This window comes from Sparus aurata, chromosome 11 (assembly GCF_900880675.1).
Source record: "Sparus aurata chromosome 11, fSpaAur1.1, whole genome shotgun sequence".
Taxonomy (NCBI): Eukaryota; Metazoa; Chordata; class Actinopteri; order Spariformes; family Sparidae; genus Sparus; species Sparus aurata.
The window spans coordinates 23,642,218-23,669,659 of NC_044197.1; the positions used below are offsets into that span (position 1 = coordinate 23,642,218).

The following is a 27,442-nucleotide window of genomic DNA, read 5'->3' on the forward strand; positions in this document are numbered from 1 at the left end:
AGATTTCCATAAATATATGTCCTCTGAACTGTACTACATCGGGTCCTCTGCCAAGGAGGTACCGTGATGCGGGGCGGCTCCTCTCCTCCCACCGCCTCCTCCCAGTCCGCCCAGCAGCGGGCTCTCCGTCATTTCGCCTCCCCGTCCCTCACTTGTTGGATGTGTCCGCTTCAGTTTCCGTGGTTTCAAGCTTCCCGGTGGTTGTTTGCCCTCTTGGAGTCCGGAGGAGAGCACTGCTGTGTGTGAAGGTTAACGCGTTTTTTTGCAGCTTACGTGCGCGTAAAGAGCGCTCACCCTGAAGCCTTGTCCTCGTCCTTACCTGTTTGTTGGCTCTTTCTGCGGACCGCGACTATGCTGCGTTTTTCGGTGTCTACCCGTCGTGGCTGTCTGTGTCGTCGTCCCTCTGACCTCTAGTCTGCTGGTCCCACAGCGGGACTGTCGGGGTTTCCTGGCGGCGTCGTGCGCTCTGGACTCCGGCGCATCCTTGGAGAAGTTCCGCCGCAGTCCCATGCACCGCGCGACTCTGCTCTCCTCCTGCTGCGATAAGGATGCTGGTGGCTTTTCATGGTCAAACTCCACAGGATTAGCCTGAGTTGAGTAAACGGACCATGTAACCGGATCAGGTATGTGCAGTGATAAAAGAAAAAGGGGGGGAAAAGGGGTCACATTTTGTATTTGTTATATCTGAGGACAGTGTCTTGTTATAATGCCCGAGGCTCTGGATTCTGATGTCAGAGGTGATCCTTTGACTCGGACCCTTGATGTGAAGGAGTCGGCCCAATTCAGTTGCAGTGGCAACAACGTAAAGGTTCACATTTCCAAGCGCAGAAATGTGTGACTTCAGTTCAATACCACTTTCAATTCAACGTGAAATGTGCCTTTAAGGCCGCCAGAGGAGAGGAAGCGACCATGGAGCAGCTCAGCAGGACTCTTGGGCTTTTTGCCATTTCGCTGCTGCTGTGATCTTCTGTCACACTGGTTCAGGCTGGTCTGGGTGGCCTGCTGCCCCTGGCATTTAGCAAAGAAAAAAAAAAAAAAAAAGACTGCATCACTTTTAATTAAAAAGATGATAGTAGAAAAAGAAGGCAGTGACTGCCAGTGGTAAGGCTCGAGGAGTGCCCACTGTGGTCACTTGTGTTTGGATTTTTTTCAATCATGAAGCATTTTGGGTAGAGAGAGGGTACAGGTGGAGGTCCTGAGTCCCAGTGGGCAGTCACACTGCTGGGCTGGAGGGTTTGAATTCCCACTGGAGCCACTCCTGTTGAAAATGGTTCAGTTGTAAGTGCGTCACTATATTTTACACTGGATACGTCCTGATAATGTGACAATACTTGAGGGAGGAATAGGAGATGTAGGGCTGGGTGATAGATCCAAAATATATATCGTTATTGTGATATGAGGCTTTATGTGGTCTTAGATTTTGGAGATCATCGTGATACGCTCTAAGTGTTGTCTTTTCCTGGTTTAAAGGCTTATTTACAGTAAAGTGATGTCATTTTCTGTACTCATCAGACTGTTCTACTTGGTACTCTGTCATTCTATCCACTTTACTGATGATTATTGATCCAAATCTCACTGTGGCAGTATTTTGTGAGGGTACCAATAGTCATTCCTGCGGCGATGTTGCAATATCAACATCAAAGCAGAGCCAATTTGGTCACAAATACTGTGATATTTGAATTTGTCACCCTTGTCACATTTGTATAGCGCTTTTCGAGAAAAGATTATAAAATATCAAGGTTTTATATCGTATCTACCCACATGGACTCAAAATATCATGACCATACTGCCCAGCCCTAATGAGATGCTCGACACACAAATGTAATATTTACTATCCATTCAGCTGTACTTCACACGGTGCATTTTTTTTTTTATAGCAGGCACACCGGAATCGATTTAAAGAAAAAATAAAATGTTCTCTAATGCTCCCAAATCAGCAGGTTAAGAGTAAGCGACACGGTTAACACCTCTACTGACGGCTTGTGGACTTGAAGCTACATGAGGGGTGTCTCTACATTTTCTTGTCTCTTGTTATTTTCATGTTAAAGGTATATACAAAACCGCCAGTGCCAATTTAAACACCCCTCCACCATGTGTGTGGCAGCCGAAGTACAGTATGTGCAGCGTATTGATCTCCCACATCAACAGCCAGCAGCAGGTGCTGTGCTGCTCTGACCCATTTCTCACAGAGGAAGAAGGAAAATGCAGCTTGACTAAATAACTGTTGAGCAGCCTCTCTATATCCCCCTGTCTCCACCCAGCCCCAAACACACACACACACACACACACACACACACACACACACACACACACACACACACATGCATGTACACACACATACACACTCTTCTTAATTCCTCCACCTCCAGTGGCTGTGATACGACAGGAAGTAGACTGATTTCCCAGAGGAGTCTGCAGTCAGGGCTGTCACAGCAAACACAGCAGCAACACACAGAATGTATTTAATACACAGGTTGTATAACGGCGCGCTGTGCCAACTGTTCAAAACACTGAGGGGAAGTACGACAAGCTGCTAGCAGCATTTGGTCTGTCAGTGCTAAGTTGTTCTGTAACAACCTCTCTGGCTGGGAAACTAAATATTTGATCGACCTCGGTTGATTTAGGAAACAGCGAGCCCAAGCTGCTTTATTAGCAAATCTTCATGGCACATTATTGTCGCTGCTGGGAGACAATTTCTATCACCAAATATTTCAATATTTTTTGCTTTGCTTTAAGAAATACTGGGAGCACTTCGACTGTGTTTGGACTGGGGAAACCTTTCCAAAGCCTGTTGGAGCTCACAAGCTCGTCCACAAGCAGCAATAAGTAGGTGACATTCACCCTGACCAGCCTACAGATTTTGTAAGTTTCTGAGCATTGGCAAAAGTTCTCGTATGACCCTGCAATCCAAATCAACGCAGACAGAGAACTGGCCTCGTATAAATGTCTGCGCTTTAAAAGTTTAATGGTCTTCGTGGATAAATTTTCCTCCAACATTTTTGAAGTATCGGAGTCCTCGAGGTCGGTTCAGCTAAAAAATACATTAAAGAAATTCAGACTGAGGAGCGACGCAGGGTGGTCTAAGTGGAGCATGTGTGCTTGAATTTTGCTGTTGAGCGTGAGCTGAAACCTTGCATCGTGATTTGCATGAATTTCTGAGTGGTTAGCAGGCTTCATCAGCTCCTTAAGTTAACATTTTTTAGAAATCAGAGTAGAGACACTGTTCCTGTAAGACAGGAGAGGGGTAGATTTGGTGCTTTCTGAAGGCAGACTAAAGCACTCAGCCCACCTTTGGTTGTAAAACCATGCCTTGTTTCCTCCTGCTGACACTCCACTCAATGTTTTCTGGGACAACATGCGTGGAAGAGTGTTTTCAAGTTGCGGCGCATATATAGTATGCGTGTACGTGTGTGTGTGTTTGTTGGGTCGGCGTTGGGGCGGGGAGAGTCTCGAACTACCCCGGGAAAGTGTTTCAGTGTTTCAGGAGTGGTGTGTGAATTATTGAAAAGACCCTCAAGGTTTTTCTGGCTGCTTGATCAGTATTTCCTTGCCGTACAGTTGTGAGTCGAGTGAGCCGTGGTCACACTTTGAAGGTGAGACGGGATGTGTCCAAACTGCACTGCAGCATCAGCCGGACAGGGAACATAACTCCGGTGTCAGTGGCAGCAGCTCGTCTTAAAGCCAACCATGACCTCTGAAATGAGCTGTCCTTTTAAGAATAGATTTGAATCTCCAGATGTTGGATGGGTCTGGAAGATGATGATACCTTTATCACTCACTCACTTTTACTCATGATTATGTCAAATTGAAACATGGAATTTGTTCCAATGACCCACCCAACACATAGGAAATAGTCTCCCCCTCCTACTCAGGTGCATATGACCATGAACCATTAGCGTTTCTCTGGTATAGCGTGGCAGATTTCTATATGTGATTGACACTGAAATAAAATCCTGGTAAGTTTGCCCCTATACTGGACATTAAATGCAATCTTTAGAATTGTGTCCCGGCACATGTAGGTAATCCTACATAAAGGATTTGTGGTTACACCTAGAGAAAATAATCAATATTATGCCTTGTGACTAGAATAGAGACTAACAACCCGAACCACAGGCCGAATCCTGAGGGCCCATTCAGACAGAATCAGGCTTTGTAGTGAAAAACGCCGGTCCTCCCATTACATTGTTTGAGGGTTGTGTGTTTAGGCTGCGGTGGTGCAGACTGCAGGGGAGATGGGAACAACTTGAACTTGAACTTTCACATAAGTCAGTGATCTACCCGGAAGACTATCTGCTTGGCTAACAGCGTTACCAGCAAATGTGACCAAAAAAACAATGGAGTGTTATCCTACATTTCACATGTATTCACTCAGTTTGGTCTTGTGCACCAGCTTAAACACACTGTATTTATAGGCCTGGCATCCTGTTTATTTATTAAGCAAATGTCTTTTTCCTCATCTGTTGATGCGAGCCATCACTGTATGATCAGTGTGCTGAATCCTACCATGGCAAAGGCACCATCCATGGATTGGAGGCAGAGTAGGACAGGTCGGGCATGGGTGAATGCTAAATGCTAGCACTAGGTGGGAGGTGTAACATTGAGCTTCACTTGTATTCACTCAGTTTGGTCTTATGCACTAGTTTAAAAAGAAAGGCTGCAGAGAGATACTCCATACTCTGCCAACTGTCTTGCATTACTGTCTCCTTTCTCCCCTCTCTTTTCCTTTCACAGGCTCATATTGGGCAAGGCCCTCCCTTTTGGCATTGGGTCACAAATCAGAAAGACAAATGACAACCATTTAACTTTGTTTGGCCATTTCTGAGTGTGTGAATTTAAGGAAATCTGTAGTTTGACCGCTGTGCGTTAAATAGCTCTATATTCCAACAGTAACAACTGCTATAGAGTGTTTGATCAGTAGCCCATGTCTCTCCTCCTGCTCATGTGGTGAAAGAGAAAATAAATGATCTGTTATCCCTGCCAACTTTATCCAATCAGGACAGAGAACTCCATAAAGAGGTGTTCATGTCTGCTGAGTGAAGACGCACAGAGCAGGATCCTCCTGGTCTGGTACATACACCGGCAATGGCGGAACAGGGAAAGCTACCAGTTCTAGCGCTGCAGGTGACGGCTTATACTACCAGACAGTAGTCGTTCAAGTGTGGTGACATAGAGAGGAGGGAGCCGACTGCTTACTGCACATCGGACAGGAACACTTACAGCAGCTTCAATGAATAATTCATTAATTAATGTGTGCAGAAGAAACTTAATTGAGTCTAAGATTAAGGTTACTGCACAGCACATGTGATTATTACTAAACAATAATTACGAACAGTTTATCTAAGTTGCCTGTTGTGTCATTGTTAAACCATAGCAGACTTTTTTGTTGCTTTATTAAGACACAGCAAGTCCAAACCATGACATTATAATGAATTTAATATTTAAAACTAAGGTACAGGGGAGGTGCCCAGGTATCTCCACTTATTAATCTGATCTAACATATTTATGCTATGCCATTTATTAACACTTATATGTTCTTAATAACACATAATAGTGTTAACAAGCATCTTATAATGTTGTTAAAGGGCCTTATTACCTATTGATTGATGTTAATATTAAGGTTAATGTTAATATCTAACATTACTAAAAGGGTGTCGGTGGATGTTGCGGTTTTGTAGTATTGATAATTTGCCCTCTTACAACAAACCTACTATGTTTTGTGGCTGCGCTGCATTTACTCATTACACCAGCCCGACATTCATCAACCTATCATTATTATTTCACGGTTTACACTGCTGAAAATTAGCAGGTATTATTTGTTTCCGGTTGTTTTCGGCGGCTGGGCGACCACAACTTGCGACCCTGTGGCGTTTCGCAAGGTGATGTGTGGTGTGTGAAAGTGAACGCAGAGGCGCAGCCAGGCTGGGTGAGGATGAGGCCAGCGAGAGGAAGGCTCGCTGGCAGAGCCGGAGGCCTCTGGAACAGAAACGCTGTTATCTGCTAATGTAGCTCTACTGCTGCTGGCTGCTGTATCTGTGGTGACTCATCAAATACACACACACACACACACACACACACACACACACACACACACGTATATACGCATAAAAATATGCACACTACTAGACACACCTCCCAGACAAATCCAGACTGACAAACATAAGCGCGCACGCAAAAATACTGACAAAATACTCTTTGACATTTACATACTCGCACACAGACAGATGTGTGACACAAACACAGACAAATACAGTCATCTGAATACTCAGAACAACCCATAACAAATGCTTTTGGTAAGAGATTTCCTCCAAATAAAAATGTTTCATTTGAGTTAAAGATAAAGTTCTACACCTGTCCACCCCTCTACGACCTTCACACCCTTTTCTCAATTTAAAATTACCTTTCATTTCAAGCCCAAACCCTCCTCTCTCTTCCTTCATGCATAGACCTCCTTATTATTACGAACTCAGCCAGATATGACTCTGATTTATTCATCATTATTTAAAATATAGAACTGATCCGGTAGCAGCCCCTTTCACAAGCGTTTCTTGAAGCTTAAATTCTTCTTACTCTGAGCGAGTTTCAATAGAGATCTAGATCTCATACATACATGCAATGAATGGTAAAGAGGTAAAAAGTCAGAGGTCACAGGACTAATATCTCTGTGAACTTAGTTGACCATGAGATAGATATGTGTTAGAATATATATTCATTATGCATAAAACATTTCACATGGCTGACATCAACTGTAGTTCTGCTGATGTGAAGACTTTCAAGTGGAAATGACAAAGTTATTCATAACTTGTACCAGCTTTTACACCCTATCATGCTCATTAATCAAACATGTCATCAGTTAATATGTGATAAAGCTGGCTTCTGCTACATGTTCTCAAAACAGTTTTTCTGATGCTTTTGGCTGCAAAATATCCCAAACTATCCATGATGAAAAAATGTGTATGTCTGAGCAAGGAAGGCGCCCGAACGCAAGACACACACAGAGGCAGGAAGATAAAGAACAAAAAAGTGAGTTAGAGTAAGAGAACAACGCAGGCCCAAAAAGACTGGGACTATGTGTTTTCACCTGTGTCGGTCGTCTACCTGTTGGTTTGTCAAAACAGGATTACACAAAAACCACTAAATGGATCAGTTTCATATGAGAGGGTGTCTTTTAGGAAATGTCTACATTGACATTAACAATTCACTTGAAAAAGAATAAAATTTTCATGTGATTAGAAGGTGTAGGGTGTGTCAGAGAAGTCACCAGACGTACACACTGATTTTTAAATGAACCCATACAAAACGAGAAATCACATAACTTTAGCCGTGCAAACCTTTAATCTGAGCTGAAGCGCGTGAATCCCATCTCTGTTCACATGAAGGCTCTGAGATCCTCATGATGAAATGGGTGTAGAATGTGATATCTCTGACATCTATTTCCTACTTTCAGTGTTATCCTGGAGATTTTCTCCTAAGTTGTGTCTATATTTTCATAGCTGCTTGTTTTCCAGTTGCCATTTATGCTTGGGTCAAACACTGGAGACATGCCATGTGTAGCAGACTCATAGTTCAAACAGAAAAAAAAAGCTGCTGCATATTAGAAAAGATTTTGATTATGTCTTCAGAACAAACTCCGAAGAGCCTCCTGGGTTTCACTGACGCTTATTTATTGACGCAACAGTGGATTATTTTGATTACTTATATGAAATGACCAGTAAAATGTCTGCAGAGAGATGAGAGGAGAGCGGAGGCGTTGTTTGTCCTGGAAGCGTTTCCCCTTCTGTGCGTCTGGCTGTTAGCGGGATGACACAGTGGATTCAGTTACAGTCCTGAGAGCTGAAGGTCACAGGTTCAGTTTTTTGCACAGCCATGTGTCGAAGTGGCCTTGAGCCGCACTCTGAAATACACACCTACTCGTTGATTGTGAGGCTGGCGGCAGAGAATGTGGTTGTCAGGCCGGTTTATTTCTAATTTATCCATTTCGACAGTTGTGGGAAAGAGCGGGTCGAGACTGGAGGTTGAGGTTCAGACTGCTCAACCACCATCCTCACTCAGGAGAGGACTGGAAACATAAAAGTTGATGCACAGTTATGCAGTAATGTGTAGAGCCAGAATATGTTCATGTCTAATACATTAAATCAAGGGTTTTAATGAGTTAAATTTTTTTTTGTTGTGTTTTTTAGTTGGAATGAAGTGTATTCAACAACGATAAAATCACTGTTTCTGCAAATGGAGTTCGGTGGCTCTGGCAAGATCAGCTGTTTCTTGTCAAACAAAAAAAGGATCTTAGTCCTAAACAAAAACAGATTCTGTTCTCAGATATTTATACTCAGTCCCACTTCCAATATTTACCCCTAGTCTCATTTCAATTGCCCCCTTGTCAGTCAGAACAAAGTTACAAGAGTTTTTTTTTTAATTTTCCCCTCTCAAATGAGACAACCCATCAGACCCTCATAAGTCATCAGTTGCCGCCGATGGCATTTACGTAAACCAGACTATGCCAGTATGCCGTCTGCAGCTGTGGTGAATTTTCTTGCGTTACTGTATTTATCTGACGTGGATAGAAAAACATGGACGCTCGCAATTCGTTCGCCACTTCGCGCAATCATCAAGTCATTGAATCAAAAAGACCACTGGTTCATTACCGGGCCACTAGCAGTGCTTTATAGGCTAAAATTAGCAACCTGTACTCCTATGCTGCCCGTCTGCGCTGTTATTAGAAGAGCAGGAACGAAATGCAGCAACTTTCTCTTTATTACATTTTATCACAGAAAGTCTAAGGGATACATGAAGTGCAACTTCTATACAGAAACTGAATACAATACATTTTAGGAAAGAGGAAAAAGAAAAAAAAACACGAGACAAAAAAAACACATCAGGTAGTGTGTGAAAGGTGAAAGTTAAATGAGGCATATTCGTTCAACAGTAACGTAAGATTGCTAGCTACTATTTTGGATTGTTTTACGCTTGCTAAAGAAAAGGACCATTATGTATTAAAATGACAGTTTTCAAAACCTCGGGTTCAATGTGTGCCTCTGAAAAAATGTATATTTGGCGGGCCATGTAGCCCACCAATACTTTATCTTACTCATCTATTCCAACAAGATGTTGTGATGCCCTACCCCTCGGCAAAACAGAGGGTTAGGGCTGAGGGAGAGGGGTGTATTGGGATTGGGCCTGAATAGCAATCTGAGTTCGTCAGTGGCTGAAACAACAACAAAAAACTCCAAAACTTGTTCTCCACATTAGTCTTACACAAAAACATGAGAGAATAGGGTCCAGATTTAGAGATGTTGACGTCACCCTTTAAAATATCTGCTATGACATCTGCATCATAAATTATCTAGGATGATTCAAACAGTCCCCACAGCATTAATGAGCTGTGGAAATCATCTTCTGGTGGATTAAAAGTGTTGCTCTTGGTGGTAACATGCATCAGTCCACAGCTCAGTGGCGAAGATGATGATTGTTTAATTCCTCGTGGGACAACAAGGATAATTACTTGTCCATAGAGAAAGAAAGCTCATTGGACCCTAACCTCTACTCCTGCCACCCTGCTCCTGAGCAAGGCACCGCAGCAGTCCTGCTGGCTCCGCCATCCGTGGCTGCGCCCCCTCGCTTTATTAACTGTCACGGATAAAATGTCCATGTGAATGTATGCTAATGTAATATTCGTGGTACATTACTCCCCCAAAGATAGAAGCTGGACCATTTCATTTCCTTTTATGAGACTGCCATGCTGACCAGCAGAATGGAGGTACAGTAATTACAGCTTCCCCCCGGCTGCCCGCTGCCCCGCACTGGGTGTGTTTTCAGCGATGCTGCACCGCTGCCAAGTGTGAAAGAGAAGCTGGCATATCGCAGGACAGCAGAGGAGGAGCTGAGCAGCTATAATGAAACCTCTGCAAACTCTCGTAAAGCAGGGCGACGCAGAGCTATATGCATGTTTAACGTCAAGATCCTCTCCCGCTCAAGTTCTTCACTGTGAATCTGTCTGAGCTGGACATAAATTAACTAGAAAATCAATTCAAGCCCTCCAGTTTGATGTGTGAGTGAGTCAGAGCCTCAGTGGTGAGAGCTGTCCCCTCAAGGCCAGCTGGTTTGTAGGTCCTGATTGTTTTTGGGAGAATCTTTAAGAGTAACTTCATGCCAGGATGAAAAGCATTTTGTTGTTGCGTTCTCTGCTTGAAAGTTACAAGTTGTTCTTTTCACTAGAAATGTGTTCTATTGCATCTGTAGCCAATTTACCTAGGCCTCATGCGCACAGGTATCTTTCAAACAAACAAACAAACACCATCTCTGTCCAGATGAGCGTTTTGCTTCACGCGACCATTCACACCCACTGGACACGCACGTACGGGAAGCAAGTTGCTCGGTTACAGTATGAATGACTTCTACATTTACTTATATAATTACATTTTTAGATTTTAATCATTTAATTTATCATAAACGTTTTTCTTATGTCTTTGAACATTCATTGCTTATGTCCAAGTGACATCATTACAGGGTTCAAAATGACAGTTTTAACTATGTCATTTTAGACATCTCTTCAACTTCAGTCACTGACGTCTCAAGATCTTCTGGTGGTTCAAAATTCAAAAGCAGCATGGAGGATTAGATCCTCTAGTCTCAACCTCAGCAGGCTGAATGAGGCATGCACTTTACCTGAAGAGCTATTAAATTACGTAACATGTTTTGGTCATCCAACCTTCATCAAGTAGGCTAACATTCCAAGGTTAGAGAGTTCATATCCTCCTGACGTAACAGCGACAGGTAATTGTCCTGAAAACAGGATAAAAGGTGAGAGGTCTTTTAAAGCGGTGTTCAGTTACTCTTTAAGAAGCTGCGTTTGTTCTTTGTGTGTTCAGTCTGTGACCAACCCTACCCTGCCCAGGTTGTTCCCTGCCTGCTACTTAAGGCGTGCTGGGATAGAGACAGTTCAGTTTATGATTTTGAAGGCCAGCTTTTTAGTTAAGTGGACTGTAATTTTTTATGATTAAATATGAATACTGAAGATCAATTAAAGATGAGTGTTGTTGAGAACAGTTTGTGTCTCTGTAGGTTATGTTATGATGATATATGACTTGAGGTTGTTTCTGCTGTGGCAGCCAGCTGGATGAAAGCGTTCAGCAAAATTTTGTCGGCTGAAAACAATCCTGTCACATGTTGTCCTTCTCACATATTTCAGCTCTGTGCTCCCAGTCTTCCTTTTTTAACTGGGGATGTTGTGTACAACGGCAGTGGCACTGGATGTTTTTCTTCACCCAATGCAATGAGCATTTAGAAGATGGGGTGTACAGGATGTTCGGAACAGCGTAAACCCAAATAAGCCCAAAAACCTCATAGAATTGTTTCATATGGTAAACAAAATCAATAGGCTCTCAGACACAAGTGCAGTTTTATTTGCATGTTTACCGAACACGGCTGCAGGCTGCTGTGCTGTTTAATATCTAAATGTGTTCGGGGATGTTTATCCTGGGAAAATGGGCTGAGCTCCAATCTTATTTTTTTTACACAGTCCTGCTCCACATTCATACTGCTCCGCACATTTAAACCAGTGAGCTGAATGCTAGACACAATCTGCTACTTCAGGCTCCAGATGCCGCAATTGCACCTTGCCTAAGGGCTCTCCAAGAGATTTGGGGATTTATGCATCAGCAGAGAGACGTTCACAGTCAGTCCAGTGTGTCTGTCAGTTGTCGCGACAGGCAACTTCCCAGATTAAATCTTTACTGTTATTGAGTAAACAGTGTTTGAGTAAAATCTCCTTCGTGCATTAGCTCGTGGCTCAGCTGCAGGCTCCGTGCCCGTTGTGGCTTCTAATGGATTCACCAGAAAGCCCTTGCAGACACCAGTAGCTTTGTCACTGATGTGATTTGAGCTGATAGATCTTGAGAAAAAGTTCAGTAATCATCCAGTCTTTTTTGCCATGTGATGTCTAACCCCACTCGGCTACTGACAGCCATTTATTCAGCTGGTAGCTACTGTCATAACTTATTATAATCACCCTAAGCTACTTTGATATTGAATTATACATACATAGTTTTCTCTAACAAATAAGACTAAAACAGTTTCTATATATAGCAGAGTGCCTTGCACAGAAACCCAGAAGAAATAGCAACACAATCGACAGAATAAACGTTAGCATTTTACCTTTCTGCAAGGACCTGCAGTGGACAAATGTGGTGAAGTGCTCCCTCTTCACTATGAATATATCAGGACTTTCTGGGCACTGATGCCCCATCACATACAGCTGGTGCCCTTTTTATTTCTTTCACCACAAAGACGACTTTAAATGTCCCAACATCTCGTTAGAAACATCAGTTTTTGAAATGGCTGCAGACAGTTCCGATGGTTGCTAAAATGACCCAGTTTTGTCAGTTGAAATCAAAAGCGAATGGTGGTCTCTGAATGGTCTCAAATAATGCCAACATTACCTCTGGTGACTGAGCTGGGAAAAAAAACAATTTTGAACAACAACGCAGATAAAATGATAGCTTTGTTACAGTTATACTCTTCAAGGTGAGAGAACAGTTGATACGGTCAAGAGCAGGGTAGTATAGACAGACAGAGAATAGAGACAACAACAAAGAAGTGGCAACAGAACTTAGTTTGGGGTGGGTCGATTTATCTAGAATGTTTTCAGTGAATTTAGAAAATGTCAAAAGAGAAATCTGGGTTCCTTTTTTCAATCAGAGAAATAATGCAAGTCTCTGTAAACTTTTGAACTGCAGTTGCAGCAGTCTGTAGTAGTAGGAACCGTGGTTGTAACAGCAGTGGAGGTGCAGTAAGTCGGGCAGAAGTCAGCAGGGAGACCCACAGCCATCCCGCTGGCCTGGATATCTGGTGATAGGCCTATATGGAAAGAGAGGAAATTGAATTTGACGCGTGTATAAAAACTACAGATGGACCGTGAGTAATGAATCTTTCACTTGCCATGTGAGTAAAGGTATTCACCACATCTTGAGTGTGTAGAAAGGCTGAATCAGGAGCTGGCAGGCAGGAGTACAGTAGCCTGGAGAGCTGCATAACAGCATAATGTACACCAGTTATAAATCTGCCAGCCACGTATACGGCATCAGAACATGGTCCAGATTGGACGGAGGGAAAGACTGAAGCTGTGTTCCAACTCTCTGCCGTCCTATCTCTCTCCATCTTCACAGGGACGAAGGCCGCCTGTATTGATCATGGGCTTTTATTGGGCCAAGAGGATCATTCTGGGGAGTGGTTTCTTCACATTCATTGCATTCTTCGCCTCAAATGACCTCCAGCAAAATCAAGTAATTGAACTAAAATGTTCGGTGTCATCAATCTCTGCCTACTGGGCCGTAACTGCTGCGACAGCTTTAGAGGGGAGATGGGATAACGGTTGGTTGAGCTCTGGTAGGTCCCTCAGTACACGAGGAAGGTTTTCAAGGTCACATGTAAGTGTTAGAATAACACTTCAAGATAATAAGTAGATTAACTTATCAAAAACTTGTTGCTGTGATTCGGAGAAAGGCAGTTTGTTATTCTGTGGTAAATCTTTGCACGGGTGCATAAGGATCCGAAAGATTAGACTCATCCTGGTCATGAGTATGTTGTTTTGTTTCCCATTGCCAAAAACTAAGTAAATCTCCAGTTTATACAGCTGAAGTCATGTGTCAGAAAGCAGACAGAGTTGCAGGTGTTAGAAGTTGCCACTGTGTGAACACAACAGGTTCATACATTCTCTCATTCTTCTGCATTCTGTGGCTCCTTTCCTTTTTCTTTGTAATTATTGATACACTTTCACTTATTTTTCGACTACTTGTTGTGAAGCAAGAACAGTTTTAGTGTATAATATGCAAGATTTTCCAATGAAAAGAACTCATACATAAAGATTCCCCCTCATCATCGCTAATGACCCGTTAGAAGTCTGTGGTGGTGTCTGTCTCTGTAGAGAACGTGTCCCATGCCTATAGTTTCATAATTTGTTTTGCTGTGTTTAGTCATTTCTGGGTGTCACCCTTACTTATCCAGCAGTGTGGAGGATAGCTCTGTGAGATTTACTATCTACCCTTTTATGCTTGGAGGGTGTTAATTGTGGACTGTATGTAGCCCCCAGCCAATAACAGCATGCAGAGTGAGAGGTTGGGACCAGTTAACATAGCTGGCTGACATCTGTCTCCTCAGCTCTCAGGATGTCATAAAGAGCTGCAGCTCTGTGTCTCTGTGTGACTGAGAGTGGGGCTACAACACACACACAAGCAGAGCAAAGAGGCAAAGAGCAGACATGATGATGCCTACAGCACCGCTGTATCAATACCAAATCCGGAGGGTTTTGCAGAGGTGCAGGTGTGTTCATGAAACTATCAAAAAATTTTATTTGATTTTTCCGATTCACTGCTTTGTTTTTGCTAATGCCATTTCATGCTATCAGCCAAGGGAGCAGGATGGATGTGTCGCAAGCCAATGACAGGAGTGATGTGAGGCCTACAGAAGAGACAGAAAAAGAAGGAAATATAGACTGTTAAATACCCTCTACCCACTTCTGATTTAAAAGCAGCAAATATAATTTCTTTTCGCCGTTTTATGCAATAAAGTGGAAGATTTTGAGATAATATTAGTAAAATAGAGTGTTTGTCTGTCCATGTCAAACCGAATGGGGTTGCTATTGAGCTCAGTGCCATGCACCATGAACCTCTGCCCCTTCTCACCCCATACCTCCACTTTGGCCTTTTGATTGATTTTCAAATGTGTGTAGAGGCCTCAGACATCATTTCACAAGCAAGAACAGCATTAAAAGTGTTTTTCTGTTGCCAAACCAAAGCAAAAATCCATACAGTAATCCACCAGGCTCATAAATCAATAGATTTATTGGGTTTACCAACATGGACACAATTGCATAAAAAGATCTTAGGAGTAGGTAACCTGATGTTCTTAGCTGGTCATATGTTTCCACTGAAAAACAATACATATAATCACTGCTAATGAGTAAAGCTCAGGTACAAAGTGATGTTTCTGCTAGATATTACTGTACATTTTCCTCTGATACTTTGTAAGTGCTGCACTGACAGTGATCAAGAGTGCGCTGTCGTCACCTTACAGCACTAAACAAAATCAAATGATCCAAACAGATACCCTGTGGTTTCATGTTTAAGCTACCACTGTATGAAGTTTCCCAGTGCAGCTTTAACAGATTAGGGTCTTTTTGTCTTGACATTTTCCCCATGATTCTCCTTTTTACGGCGAATAATCTTCACGAGAAAGAAATACCACGGTTTCCAAACCGACCCCCTAAATTGTGTTTACTTTGTACCCACGCATGCAAACAAACAAACATGTAGATGCACACGCAAACACACGCGCACACAGACGCCCACACCGGGCCGCAACAGAGACGAGAGAGAGAGGAAACAGATAGAGGAAAGCCTTTGGAACGCCAGATAACAGGATTAGACAAATTACATTTCAGCTGTGACCATGAATCCCGTTTGGATGTGCGGCTTGTTTTCTCTCTGCTTACAACGGCAGCCGTAGAGCACTGGAGTTTAGAAGACAAAATGGTGGTTTTCCAAAATAATAATGTGCTGAAATTGTGCAATGATTTATTGCCAGGGTACATTTGGCTTTGGGTCTGAACTGATGCAACACCTGAAGTCGTCTGAGTTGACGTTCAAAGAACAGATTTACAGATTCTCAAACACGGCCTTCTTCCGTCTGGCTTCAGCGCTTGAATCCAGAGTACTTCAAATCCCAAGCGACCCCGAAGAGGATGAACAAGTAGAAAAAAAATGATGGATGTTCGGAGAGGAAAGATTGTCAGTCTTTCAATTACCTCATCCACATTTTGGGGGACACAGGTCAAATGAACCTTGCAAAGGCAGCCCACAATCGTCTCTTCTGTCATTGTGCTCTGACAAGGCCGTGGATGAGAGTTTAGAGCGCAGACGATGACTGACAGCTCTCCCCTTCAGTCAGACATCATGAACTCTGCTTACGCCTGACATGGCGCACACACTGAGCGCTGGGCTGTCTTCGCTTTCAGATTCACTGTAATACTGCAAAAACATGGTTATTGACCAAAACCATCAGCACTGAGGTGAGCTGCTGCATTGCTGCAATGTGACAGAAACAGAAAAGTCAACCTAAACAAACGTGACGTTGCAACATAGAGAAACGTTCGCTCTTGACTTGTCTGTGGTTCGTGGAAACCTACTTGGCTGAAATTTCTTCTGGGGCTTGTGTTGGTTAAAATTCAGTTCAGTGTTTTCAAAACTACATCAACATAAGTAAAAAGTGACATTTTGAGGTTCCTTGAGAGTTCCTCACGCTATGCTTGTGACAACCTTACATCTCCTAGTGCCAAGCATCTTTTTGTTTGACTATGTTGCATTTTTATTTTAGCATCCACTGGGTTTTCAGGGGATTTGAATACTGAAACATGTGAAATGGCATAAACCTCAGACAGATTTGACATTGCAGACATTTGAGGGATGAGTGAACAGGTTGGCATCTTCCTCAAACATACTTTGTTTGGCAGGACACGTTGTGGGGATCGAACATGTGGCTTTATGTTAACAGTGTACAGATGGTGTTTGTAGTGTGTTTGGAGGAGGAGAGACTGACACTGGCCGACTGCTGGTCTGAGCAATTTAAGATCCAAGGAATCAATCTTGTAAAAATCCTCCAGGGCAGTCAAGGTCCTTCAGATGCTCCAGAAGACTGATGGCAGAGACTCCAGAGGGAACACTCCATCAGAGAGAGAGAGAGGGGGGGAGGAGGGAGGAGAGGGAGGCAGCTCCAGAGATATTCTCATTACTCTGATTTGCCAAAAAAACAGCATATGGGTAACCTGTCGTTTCACAACATGAAGGGTTTTATCCTACAAAACAAAATAACCTACAGGACGGAGACAAAGGAAGGAAATGACGGAAGTGGGCACAATGGAGAGCCAACAAGCTGATGCAACAAGCTGATACAGTAAAAACCCACTTAATATGAAAGACCAATGACTGCAGGTGTTGAAGCTTTTAAACATCGACTAGTGGAGTGCATAATCTTATATAAGGAGTGTACTGTTTCCTGATTTTACTTGAGTTTTAATGTCTTTATCAGTCATCTTTCCATGCCATCAGGCCGTGGCTGCAGGCATCGTGTTTTCAGAATCTCTTCAAATTTAGTACAGATGTTCACCTGGATTTCAGGGTGAACTGATTAGATTATGGTGGCCAAAGGTCGAGGTCACTGTGACCTCCTGGCATCCAGTCCCCGTGAACGCTATATCTCAAGAATGCATTGAGGTAATTTCTTCAAATTTGGTACACATGTCAACTGTGACAAAAGAATGAACTGATTAGAATTTAGTGACCATAGGTCAAAGGTCAGAGGTCACTGTGACCTTACAAAACACATTTTTGGCTTTAACTCAAGAATTCATATGATAATTATGATAAAATGGTGTCTGATTGTCATAAGATGATGATGTTATGACATTTGATATCCAAATTCAAGCTAAAGTGTTGCAGATTCAAGCTATAAGAAAAACTATACAACTTGTTTAACAGTTGTTAAATGTGCTGTGCTCAGAATGCAACCCAGTGCAGATTAAACTCGCACCAAGCTGACACATTGCATGGACTTATGATTGATGATTCATCATCCACCATTCACCTGAGACCCACCTAATTTTTATATTATTATGTATTCTGCTGTGATGCAAATAGACTTGTTCAGTGTATTTCTGACAGCTCTGAAGTGAAGTCATGTGTCACAGGAGCTCAAAAATGTCTTAAGATATAAGCTGCTGCAAACAACATGTCTCCTGCTGACTTGAATATATTGGAATTAATCAGACTTACACAACAGTATCAGCTCTTTTTTGTCCAACAAATCAAATACAGGTTTTATTGTCATATATCCAACTATACTCATTATAAAGTATGGTTAAATTCTTAGGTATCCAGCTCCAGAACAAGTCCAAGAATTGTACAAATAAAATAAAGATGAATCTAATGATACAGTCTCCTAGAGACTAGAATGGAACACAGTAGAGAGCATACCTCTTCCAAGGCCCAACAGTCCTCTTTTATTTGATCAAGCCCATACCAATATCGAACTTGTTAGCCCTGTATCATTTTAAGTTTGCCCTATAATAACCCTATGATATAAGATCATCAGATCTAGGGTCTGCATCTGATTATACTCACTCATAGACTCCAGACAACTAAATATGTCAGGTTCTTTTTCATCAAGATCCATGAATAATTCACTCAGAAATGGACAAAGTGTCGAGAAGGGCTCTATCATGCAATGTTAAAGAAACTTAGAAAACATCTCAGGATCTGTCCCTTTCTCTGTATCAGAGCCAAAATGTAATGGAGTCTTCCATCCTCCATCCAAGTTTCATGGAAATCTGTTCTGACTGACTGAAGTTGTAGACTCTGCAACTTCCAGTTTGTTTCACTGGGACATCTGATTTACAGTAGTTAGAAATGCTTGAGTACATGTTTATGTATGTGACGCATGCATGTGTGTGTATGAGAGAGTCTTATCAGTATACAAGGCTCTTCAGGCAGTATGTGGGATTGAGGACCACTCTAATCTGGACCCAGTGGTGACTGATCCAGCGCTCTTTCTGTCTGTGCTCAGCATGAGTGTGTGTGTGTGTGTGTGTGTGTGTGTTGATGCAGATATCTCATTTCTCTCTGTAGTTTTTCAAAGGAAGTGAACTCAAATTAATCTAACCAAACAAGTTTGCTTGCGGAGAAACATGTTAACAGGGAGAGAAACAAATCTGTGTGTTATTTTGCGTCTGTGTGTCCGAGTAAAGGATGACGTGGAGACAGCGGTGACTCCATTCTCATTTCCTCAATGCAGCACAAGTCACCGCGCTGGCATTAATTATGAAAAATAGTTTGGTGTACTGAGTCTGAGATTGCACGCACCGGAGAGAATGACGATGAATGATGTTAAGAGGAATCTGTCAGCTGCCATCCCGTTTGGTCTCCACAAATAATTGAAGACTAGTGTACTTTCTGACAGAAACATGTTTTATGAGCTTGGTACCAGCATAGAGGTTCAGTTCAGCCTGGGGGAGCAGCACTGCCTCTTTTTCTTGTCCTCAGGGTTGAGTCAGACTGAGCTTCCAACTCAGGAAACCCATTCAGCTTAGCACTGGCACATAATCAGTTTGAGGGGATGAACACGTCTAAGGAGCTATCGTTTACTATTGTTTACGATTGTTTCCACCTTTAGTTTTTATATAACATCACTTTTTCTTAACCTCTCTCATCGGTGTCATGGTTTGAGTTTTTGTTTGAGTTATTTCCTGTTTTATTTTGTAGTTCATATGTCATGTGTTGGTCTTCACTTCCTCTCTTTGTCCTTTTCTCGTCTTTTTCCTTTTCACCTGTTAATTGTGTTAATTAATGTCTGTCTGTCTGTCTGTGCTCTTCCTCCTCAGTCCCATTATGTCCTGTGTTCCCAGTGTTCCTTGTGTTCCTCGTATTACTCATGTTCCTCGTGTTCTTCACATTCCTGGTGTTTTCATGTTCCTTGCATTCCTCATGCCCCCTGTGTTCCTTGTATTTCCAGTATCCATTGTGTTCCTGCCTATGTTCCCAGTCCTTCTTTGGTTTGTATCTTGCCTTTTTTTTTAATTTCTTTTATTTTCTTGTTTTTCCACTGCCTTCCCTTTTGATTTTGAGGCCTTCATTGTCAACTTTTTGTTGACTGCCTTCTGTATTTGCATTTTGTATTTTTTTGTTTTTATTGGACTTTGCATCACCGCTTCATTTTAATAAAGCTTGCTTTATTTTCACCTGCCTGCCTTTGGGTGTCTTGCGTCTGGGTCCCTTTATGATATTCATGTATTCATTATTTAAGAGTCACCAACACAATAATCATAGTTAAAGATGAATTTGACTGATAGCATTGTTTTTTTAGATGTTGAGTTAATATTGTGAATTCTTCAGGCCATAACCATATAGTTAAAATCTGACATTTTGACTGCCCTGAAACAAAACATTATTTTTGTTTCAAGCATTCATATGTGAAATTCAAAAGTTGAAGTTCATTATTTCCATATGAATGGATGGATGGTGAGAAATCCCACAGATGTGACTGAGAATTTCAGTAGTGATGAGATGGGTGAGGCTAGATATCATTTGAATGGTGTCTTATTAAATCAGGACTCCATTTACTCTTTGCATCACAATGGACTGACAGAATTCATCTAGTACATCACATATACAGGACAAACTGCTCACACAAAAACAAAAACCCACACACAAACGCACTTCAGTTTATGCAGACATCAGACAGCAGGAATCATAAGTGACAGGCCGAGAAATTAGCTCTGTGTGCTCAGGAAAGTGTGTTTGTCAACCTCCATACACATCCGTTCTTCCTTCTCTATCCTGCTTTCATCCTACCTTGTCTTTGTGTACCTACCTATCCTGTTTCACCCCAATCATGGGTTTGACAAGTTTTTATCATCAGTAATAGATTTCACTTCCCCTAGACAAGCCTCAGCCTGCAGATTAAAACCCCTCACCAACTGAGCCCCCTCGCAGCTAAATCACTTTTACTGCTGCTCTGCCATAGTGCTGCATGTGTGTGTTTGTCTGAGGATCAGACAAAGAAACGTTGCTCGAAAATATGCACAACAGCTGTAAATGTCTGTGATGTTTTCATCTTAAATACTGCAATCCTCTGTTGCTTTCCACTTTGTTCAGCGGCAGAGACCCGACAGTGGTCTGACCAATTTCACTGATTATTTGTGGCAAAAACTGAAAAATGTGTTTAGAGAAGAACTGGACGGTCAGCACAATGAAAGGAGTGCAAACTATAGAAAATCCAAAAAAACAGCAAAACATAAAATATTATTCTGGAGATAGACCTTTTTGTAAAAAAAAAAAAAAAAAAAATAAGATCCTTTGTGTGATCAGAAACACAAATCTCACTCAAGGAGCAGACTCGATTTGAAATCTCAAGAGAGGTTAGTTGTTGCAGGAAGACGACAGTCGAGAGAGGACTTTGGATACAAGAATTGATTTAAGTGATGACTGACTAATTAACTGATTTCGACCAATCTAAATGAGGTCACAACTGTAACAACTACTCACCTCGCAAGATTTCAGAGCGAGACTGGAAAGTCTTGTGTTTCTGGTTGAAAATATGTAAATTTTGGGTCCAGGTTAAAAAACACCAGGATTCTGCTTTAACTGCTTTAACCACTCTAGGCAGTGGTGTTGCTGATATTTGTCAACCCTATGCATGTATGTAGTGCAACATCAGTTTATGTGAGGGTGTGTGTGGATTGTGCATATGCCTTAGTGCATTATCTTACAAAACAGGCTTAAAATGGACTACTGACAGTATTTTGGGTTGCTGTGGCTCGGGGGTAGAGCCAGTGTCTTGTTATCGGAAGGTCGCTGGTTCGATTCCCCTGGTCTACATGTCCAAGTGTCCTTGGGCAAGATACTGAAACCCAAACTGTTCTTGATGTGCTGGTCGGCACCTTGCATGGCAGCCATTGCCATGAGTGAATGTATACATGAATTACTGTAAATTGCTTTGGACAAAAGCTAAATGTAAATGTTCTTACCTTCTCCCTCGCTGCCATCTTCTTTTGCTTTTCTTTGCTGGTTTCCTTACTTGCTTACTGTACCTTACCCTCCCTACTCCTAGGTGTCATCTAGTTCCACTACAGTATGTTTGTGTGTCTGTGACAGATATTTTTCTGTTCTCTCAGTGCCACCTTGTGGTGAAAACAGTTTAAAGCTCTAATGTACTTCCCAGTTCTTCTAATTCTTCCCATTTTCTGCTTCCCCCCTCCTTTGTTCTCCTCTCCACAGAAATGTTCATGCAGTGTGTCTCTCCAGCCGTGTGACCTCTCACTTTTGAACTCTGATTTGACTTCTCTTCACCCTTAGAACACTCTTCTGATGTAAGTCTATCTATCTATCTATCTATCTATCTATCTATCTATCTATCTATCTATCTATCTATCTATCTAACTCTTATTTATCTGCTTTTAGGTGTTAAGCAACTTTGCTGCACGTGAGTATAATAAAAATAATCACAACCAGGTTCACTCTGTAAAATTGATGCCACTCTGCTAATTGATATTTATTGTTTTGTTAATTTAAATAAATCATATTTGATTTGTGAAGGAATTTTGAAACATTTGGACTCCAAATAAAGCTGCCCATATGTTTTCATTCAGACAATCTAAGATGAACATAATGTTGTAATTTCAGCTGCAAAGATTTGAGGTGCAGTTTGGTGGTCAAGGTCAGATTTCAGCTGTATTATTGCATGCTTGTATTTGAGTTAATCACACTTCACGTGTTCCCTACCTGATTCTCTCCACATCATTACAGAATGACCTTTTGGGTTGGTTCTGTTACCATGCAGAAAAATATATTGCAGCAAATTGAATTTGTGTTTACTGTGAGACTGACCTTTACGTGATCTGATAAAACGTAATGTTTGTTGTGCAATGGGAGGCTCTTGCTAACGATGTCACTTCCTGTGCCTGTGTCAGAGTTTGATGGAGAGCTGGTCGGATGACAGCTGGAACTGTTGTCATAACCGGAGGAATACTGGCCACAGTGATACTTCTGTGTATCATAGCTGTGCTCTGTTACTGTAGACTCCAGGTACGCCTCTTTGTGTGTGTGTGTGTGTGTGTGTGTGTGTGTGTGTGTGTGTGAGGCAATATGAAATGTTGATTTCTTTTCCCCCCTCACATGGAAATTGTGTTTTACAGACAAAAGGGGAAAAAATGCTGTTGTTGTAGTTCTAGTAGTGAATCTGAATCAGATACAAAATCTGCGACACATCATGTAGGCTATGTGTTGACCAAGTAAACATTCAAGAATTTGAACCCCCTTTTACATCACTTTAAGTGTGATGACGTAGAGGTAGACACACAACTTGGAAAAAGGACTCAACAAAAACAGATAAACATATATACATATATACATGCCATTATATTTCACCTTAAAAACTATTTACTTGGTGTCATTAATTTCAGCACAACCTCATATGTGTGACTATACACTTATTTTTTTATTTGGACATACTGTATTAACACAATGGACCTAAAATCACAAAAAAACATAAAATCCGAGTAGAGAAAGTTAAATTACATGTTTAACAAAACATTTTGTATTACTTATAATGCAAATATAAATTGTTGTTTGCTAAATATGTGCATAAATTTAAAAAAATTACAGAGTTATATGTAACTATTTACATTTAAATGCAGGCAATGCTCAGGTCTGCCTGAGCTCCTTCCAGCTGAATAAATAGCTGCACTGCCTGCTCCACATTCAGCTTCTGCTCGTTGTTTTGACTCATTAAACAAAACACACTACACCAAACACTACATAACACACTAACTATACACTCCAAACACGCTAAATGTCACAAATCTCTCAACTCTCAATATCGCTGTCTGTACACCAACCGTCGTTTCCTGTCAATCATCTGCCTAGGTCCCTCCCACAACTTCCTGTTCCTCAACAACCAAACTTGCTGCTTGGACACTTTCGTGACAAAAGCCTGTTTTGACCGTTTCTACCTGCACCAGAAACAAAGCAAACGTGACGGCAATGTTTGCGAAAAAGCGTGGCGGAAATTATTTACCCTAAGTCCGGTTTTGGACGTGCCAGTGGGTCCGGTCCGTCGACTCGGGAGGTGGGCCGTGTAGCTAGCGGCTACACACGAACATCCACAGATTCCGATTCCACTTTGTTGTCCGCGCGTCTCCAGATCTCCTCAGACCCGAACAGACTCGGTCCGGACTCTTTTAGTCTCATTAATCCACAACAGTCAGTTTAAATACACAGAACAGAACAGAACAGAACGGGACTGAATCGCCGGCAATAAATCCACTTGTTTCTGAAGGTGGGGGGTGGCGGTGGGCTCTCATGTGATTGGCTCTGGTGCGCACGTGACTACGGTGTGCAGTGATTGGCTCTGGTGCGCATGTGACTGTGGTGGCTCTGGTGGACAATGCTCGGCGGAATTTGTAAAGCATTTATGAAATAATTTATTAAAGGTATCACTGCAGTCCAAACAAATGCGACATTGTACACCCTTGAACCACGCAGCAGCCATGTTGAAAGTCTCAGGTCAGTGTGATCCTGATCCGCAGAGATATTTGATGCACAGAAACACAAACACACACACACACACACACACACACACACACACACACACACACACACACAGACAGACAGACAGAGATTCTTTGCTTTTATAGAGAGATATGTCTGACAAGAACCAAATTAAAAACCTCCGTCTTATGAAGCCTTAAATTCTAATGTTTCTCTTAAAACTACAAAAAAGAAAGAACTCTGTTCTCAATATATATTAAATTGAATTGATAATTTTGTGATATTGAGGCTAAGTTGCCTTGTGGGTAATGTAGGCACCGGGTTTTGAAAAGGGGGAGGAATACATGGAATAATAAAGGTGATTTCTCTAGTTATAGAGTGCAATATTAGACAAGCGAAATGCTTCTCTAAACCTGGTGCTTACATTACCCACAATGCAACTCAGCCACTAAGTGACATCATTTGAGGCAATTTATCAGATTACATGCAGCTTCCTCTTGAGCCACAAAAGGCTTTGTACTACTCTTTTTCACATATGCAGAAGTACTCCTCAAGACCTGGGAACACAGTTTAATATGTGATGTGTAAAATTGGTGGTAGTGGTGGCTGTGGTGATAAAGTTACCCTTTAATGGGTGCCATCATCTTAAAGAAAATGGATATAATGAAGCAAGACACTTTAGTCTCAAGAGAACTGTGTTAAGAGTACTTAGTTCTTGAAGCATATTGATTGTACCTACTGTAAAACTTGAACTGATCTCAGATTTATTCATTTGTTCTAATAAAATGAAATAAAACTGAGTGTTATGCAGCCTGCTTATGTTACAAATCTGTGCTGGAAAGTGTTTGACATGTTATGGACTTCTCTCTCTCTATAGTACTACTGCTGTAAGAAGAATGGGTCTGACAGCGCCTCCATCTCTCAGCAACACTTTGCCTGCAACGCCTGCAGTGTCACCGGCCTGGACGGGTCGATCGTCACCCCACTGTCCATGTCCCCGCCGGAGCCTCCTCGGTCCTCCGACCCGACCAAACCTACGGGGGGGCAACGCAGTTACTGCCCTACCTGCTCGCCCTATGACTCGCCCTTCTACATCCGTACCACTGATGAGATGCGCAACGGTGGTGAGCGCATCACCTACATGCCCACATACTATGAGAACCAGGCGCTGGCGATGCCGCTGCCCGCCATCCGAGGCTCCCTGCTGAGGGAGACCCCGCGAGGACGGCCTCCCGAATTTTACACCAACACCCGAGCCATCAGCACCGAGGTGTGACCACCACAAAAACCCACCACCAGTACACAGAGACGCCCCTCTTCTCACTTCTCTCTCTCTCACACACACACACACACACACACACACACACACACACACACAGACACACACCACCACTAACAAGACCACAACAATATTTTTGTCACCTTCTGCACCTACCGGTGAGGGTCTGCTGGATAAAGGCCTGCTGGTTGTGAAGGTTGCATTATCACATTTATTAAGGGTCTGGGGTTCTGGGGGGATTTAAGTGACTTTTCCAAACGACAAGCTGGGATCACTTCCAAACATAGTCCCTCACTTTATACCCTTACTTTTTATGTTTTCATGTTCACAAAGATAGTAATTCTGTAATTGACCGTAGATAAAAGTATAGCTGTAAGGTTTTTGTCCTTTTATGCTCCCACGTGAAGGGTATGGGTGTAAACTTGTAAACTATCTGTTGACTGTTACTGTGTCTTTACATAATGAGGGCTATCTTCGATAAATTGTGATTTTCCCTTTGCGACACACAAAACCCCAATGACTGCCAGAAAGGCAAAAAAAAAATTGTCTGATGAAGTAATAAATAGAAAGCAATTGAAAAAGGGCAAAACGAAAGGGAAAAGTCAACATCCCCTCTGCAGTTTTCTGGATCTCTGGAAGCATGCTTGAGTCACAGGAAAGGTGGAGGAGAGCAAACGACTGGAGCAATCTCTATGCAAGCCGGCAAACTACTGCAGCTCTTCGTCTCCGGTCATCTCCTTTCAGCGGCTGTTGCATCTGGAGGAATACTGTAAGCACGATACACACAGAGTGAGATGTCACGGGGCTGCAAATGTAGATAAACATGCAAGCATTTAAAACAGGATAGTGGATGCAGTAGTTCAAAGCCTCTTGGCTTGCCCCTGCTTACTTCCTGAAGTATAAACCTGTGAACGGCCAAGGACGCCTAAGCCCTTGAACTTGGAATGAATGAAAGAGGGAATTTGTCTTTTGACAGTGATGCAAAAAGTTTAAAATGTAAATAATAACCAGAAAGCAATGACTGCATCTCTTGGTCCCACTGTGTTCTTGACGTAAAGAGATGCACCCTGGGATTTGAACATGATGTATTTTGAACGAGGGAGTGTGATTTACTAGTTTGTGCTATTTTGTCGACACACTCCTCCTATACTCCTGTACTACTCTCATGTTGGATCTTTAAAATGCAAATAACCATGTCATTTATTTTCAAGTTGTTTTTCATATTGTGGAAAAGTCAAGAGTGCATATTTATGTGACTGAAAACTGTTTCACAGAGCCCATTTTCTTACATGCTTGCCACTCACAATAATACTCGCTGTGATATTTATCGTTATGTTTCTGTACAGCAGGATTCTGGAGAATATCGGATAACTCAGCAAGATTTTTGGACAGGCTTTTGTCGCTGTTATCACTCAAGCATTAAGCAAAGAGGCACTTGCCAACCTCTTAGCACATATAATTAGAATCCATTGATCAGCTGCTACGTCATTTATTTTTTAATAAATTTCTCATTAACGGTACACAGTATGAGCTCTCAAGAGCATTCTACACCTGAATCTTGGGTTTTTTTCTGGATTAACTTGAAAGGGCAAAAAAATGTATACAAGACTGGTAAAAAGACATTTCGTAACCTAAGTTTGACAAGTTTGACTTTTTGGAAATCTGTCCAGAAAAGTGTAAGCTGGAATCTCTGAAGGGGTTCAGTGAAATACAACCAGTGTTTCTTCATGTTGTTTTTCCATTGCAACAGATAAGAATCCATTGTCACTGTTTATTTGGGTATTGTATTAACTATATATTTTACTACTTACTTAACTATCTATCTTTGAAAAACAGTAAAAAAAAAAAAAAAGAAAAAGAAAAAAAAAGCTTTTTAGAAATGTGGTTAAAACAGATATCATACCTGACAAATACAGAAACAGTAATATTTGACAGTGTTAACTTTTGACAATTAAACATTTGTAATGGCTTGAAATGGCTCTTTGTGTGATAATTGACAGGACTCCACACACACTCACACACACACACACACACACACACACACACACACACACACACACATTATGCCTTTAATTTA

General features: G+C 41.9%; 1 protein-coding gene across 6 annotated transcripts; it reads left to right on the top strand.

Annotated features, from left to right (window-relative positions):
• Nucleotides 1–27,335, top strand: fam163ab (family with sequence similarity 163 member Ab). Of its 6 annotated transcripts, XM_030432148.1 has the most exons (6): nt 8–623; nt 21,816–21,907; nt 21,999–22,020; nt 22,221–22,254; nt 22,508–22,622; nt 24,964–27,335. In XM_030432148.1, exons 5-6 carry the CDS (start codon nt 22,530–22,532, stop codon nt 25,360–25,362), a joined length of 492 nt encoding a protein of 163 aa, XP_030288008.1. In that variant the 5' UTR covers nt 8–623; nt 21,816–21,907; nt 21,999–22,020; nt 22,221–22,254; nt 22,508–22,529; the 3' UTR covers nt 25,363–27,335. The 6 variants fall into 6 exon arrangements, with proteins under 6 accessions (XP_030288004.1, XP_030288006.1, XP_030288007.1 ...); XM_030432146.1 differs by having other exon boundaries at nt 3–623; nt 21,999–22,254; XM_030432147.1 differs by having other exon boundaries at nt 3–623; nt 22,221–22,622.
• Nucleotides 27,336–27,442: the final 107 nt, after the last annotated feature.

Excerpts from the sequence above, each read along its gene's own strand:
- fam163ab (XM_030432144.1), top strand. The coding sequence starts at position 22,530 with ATGACAGCTGGAACTGTTGTCATAACCGGAGGAATACTGGCCACAGTG. Across the intron at positions 22,623-24,963 it reads TCTGTTACTGTAGACTCCAG|TACTACTGCTGTAAGAAGAA; the intron begins GTACGCCTCTTT and ends CTCTCTCTATAG.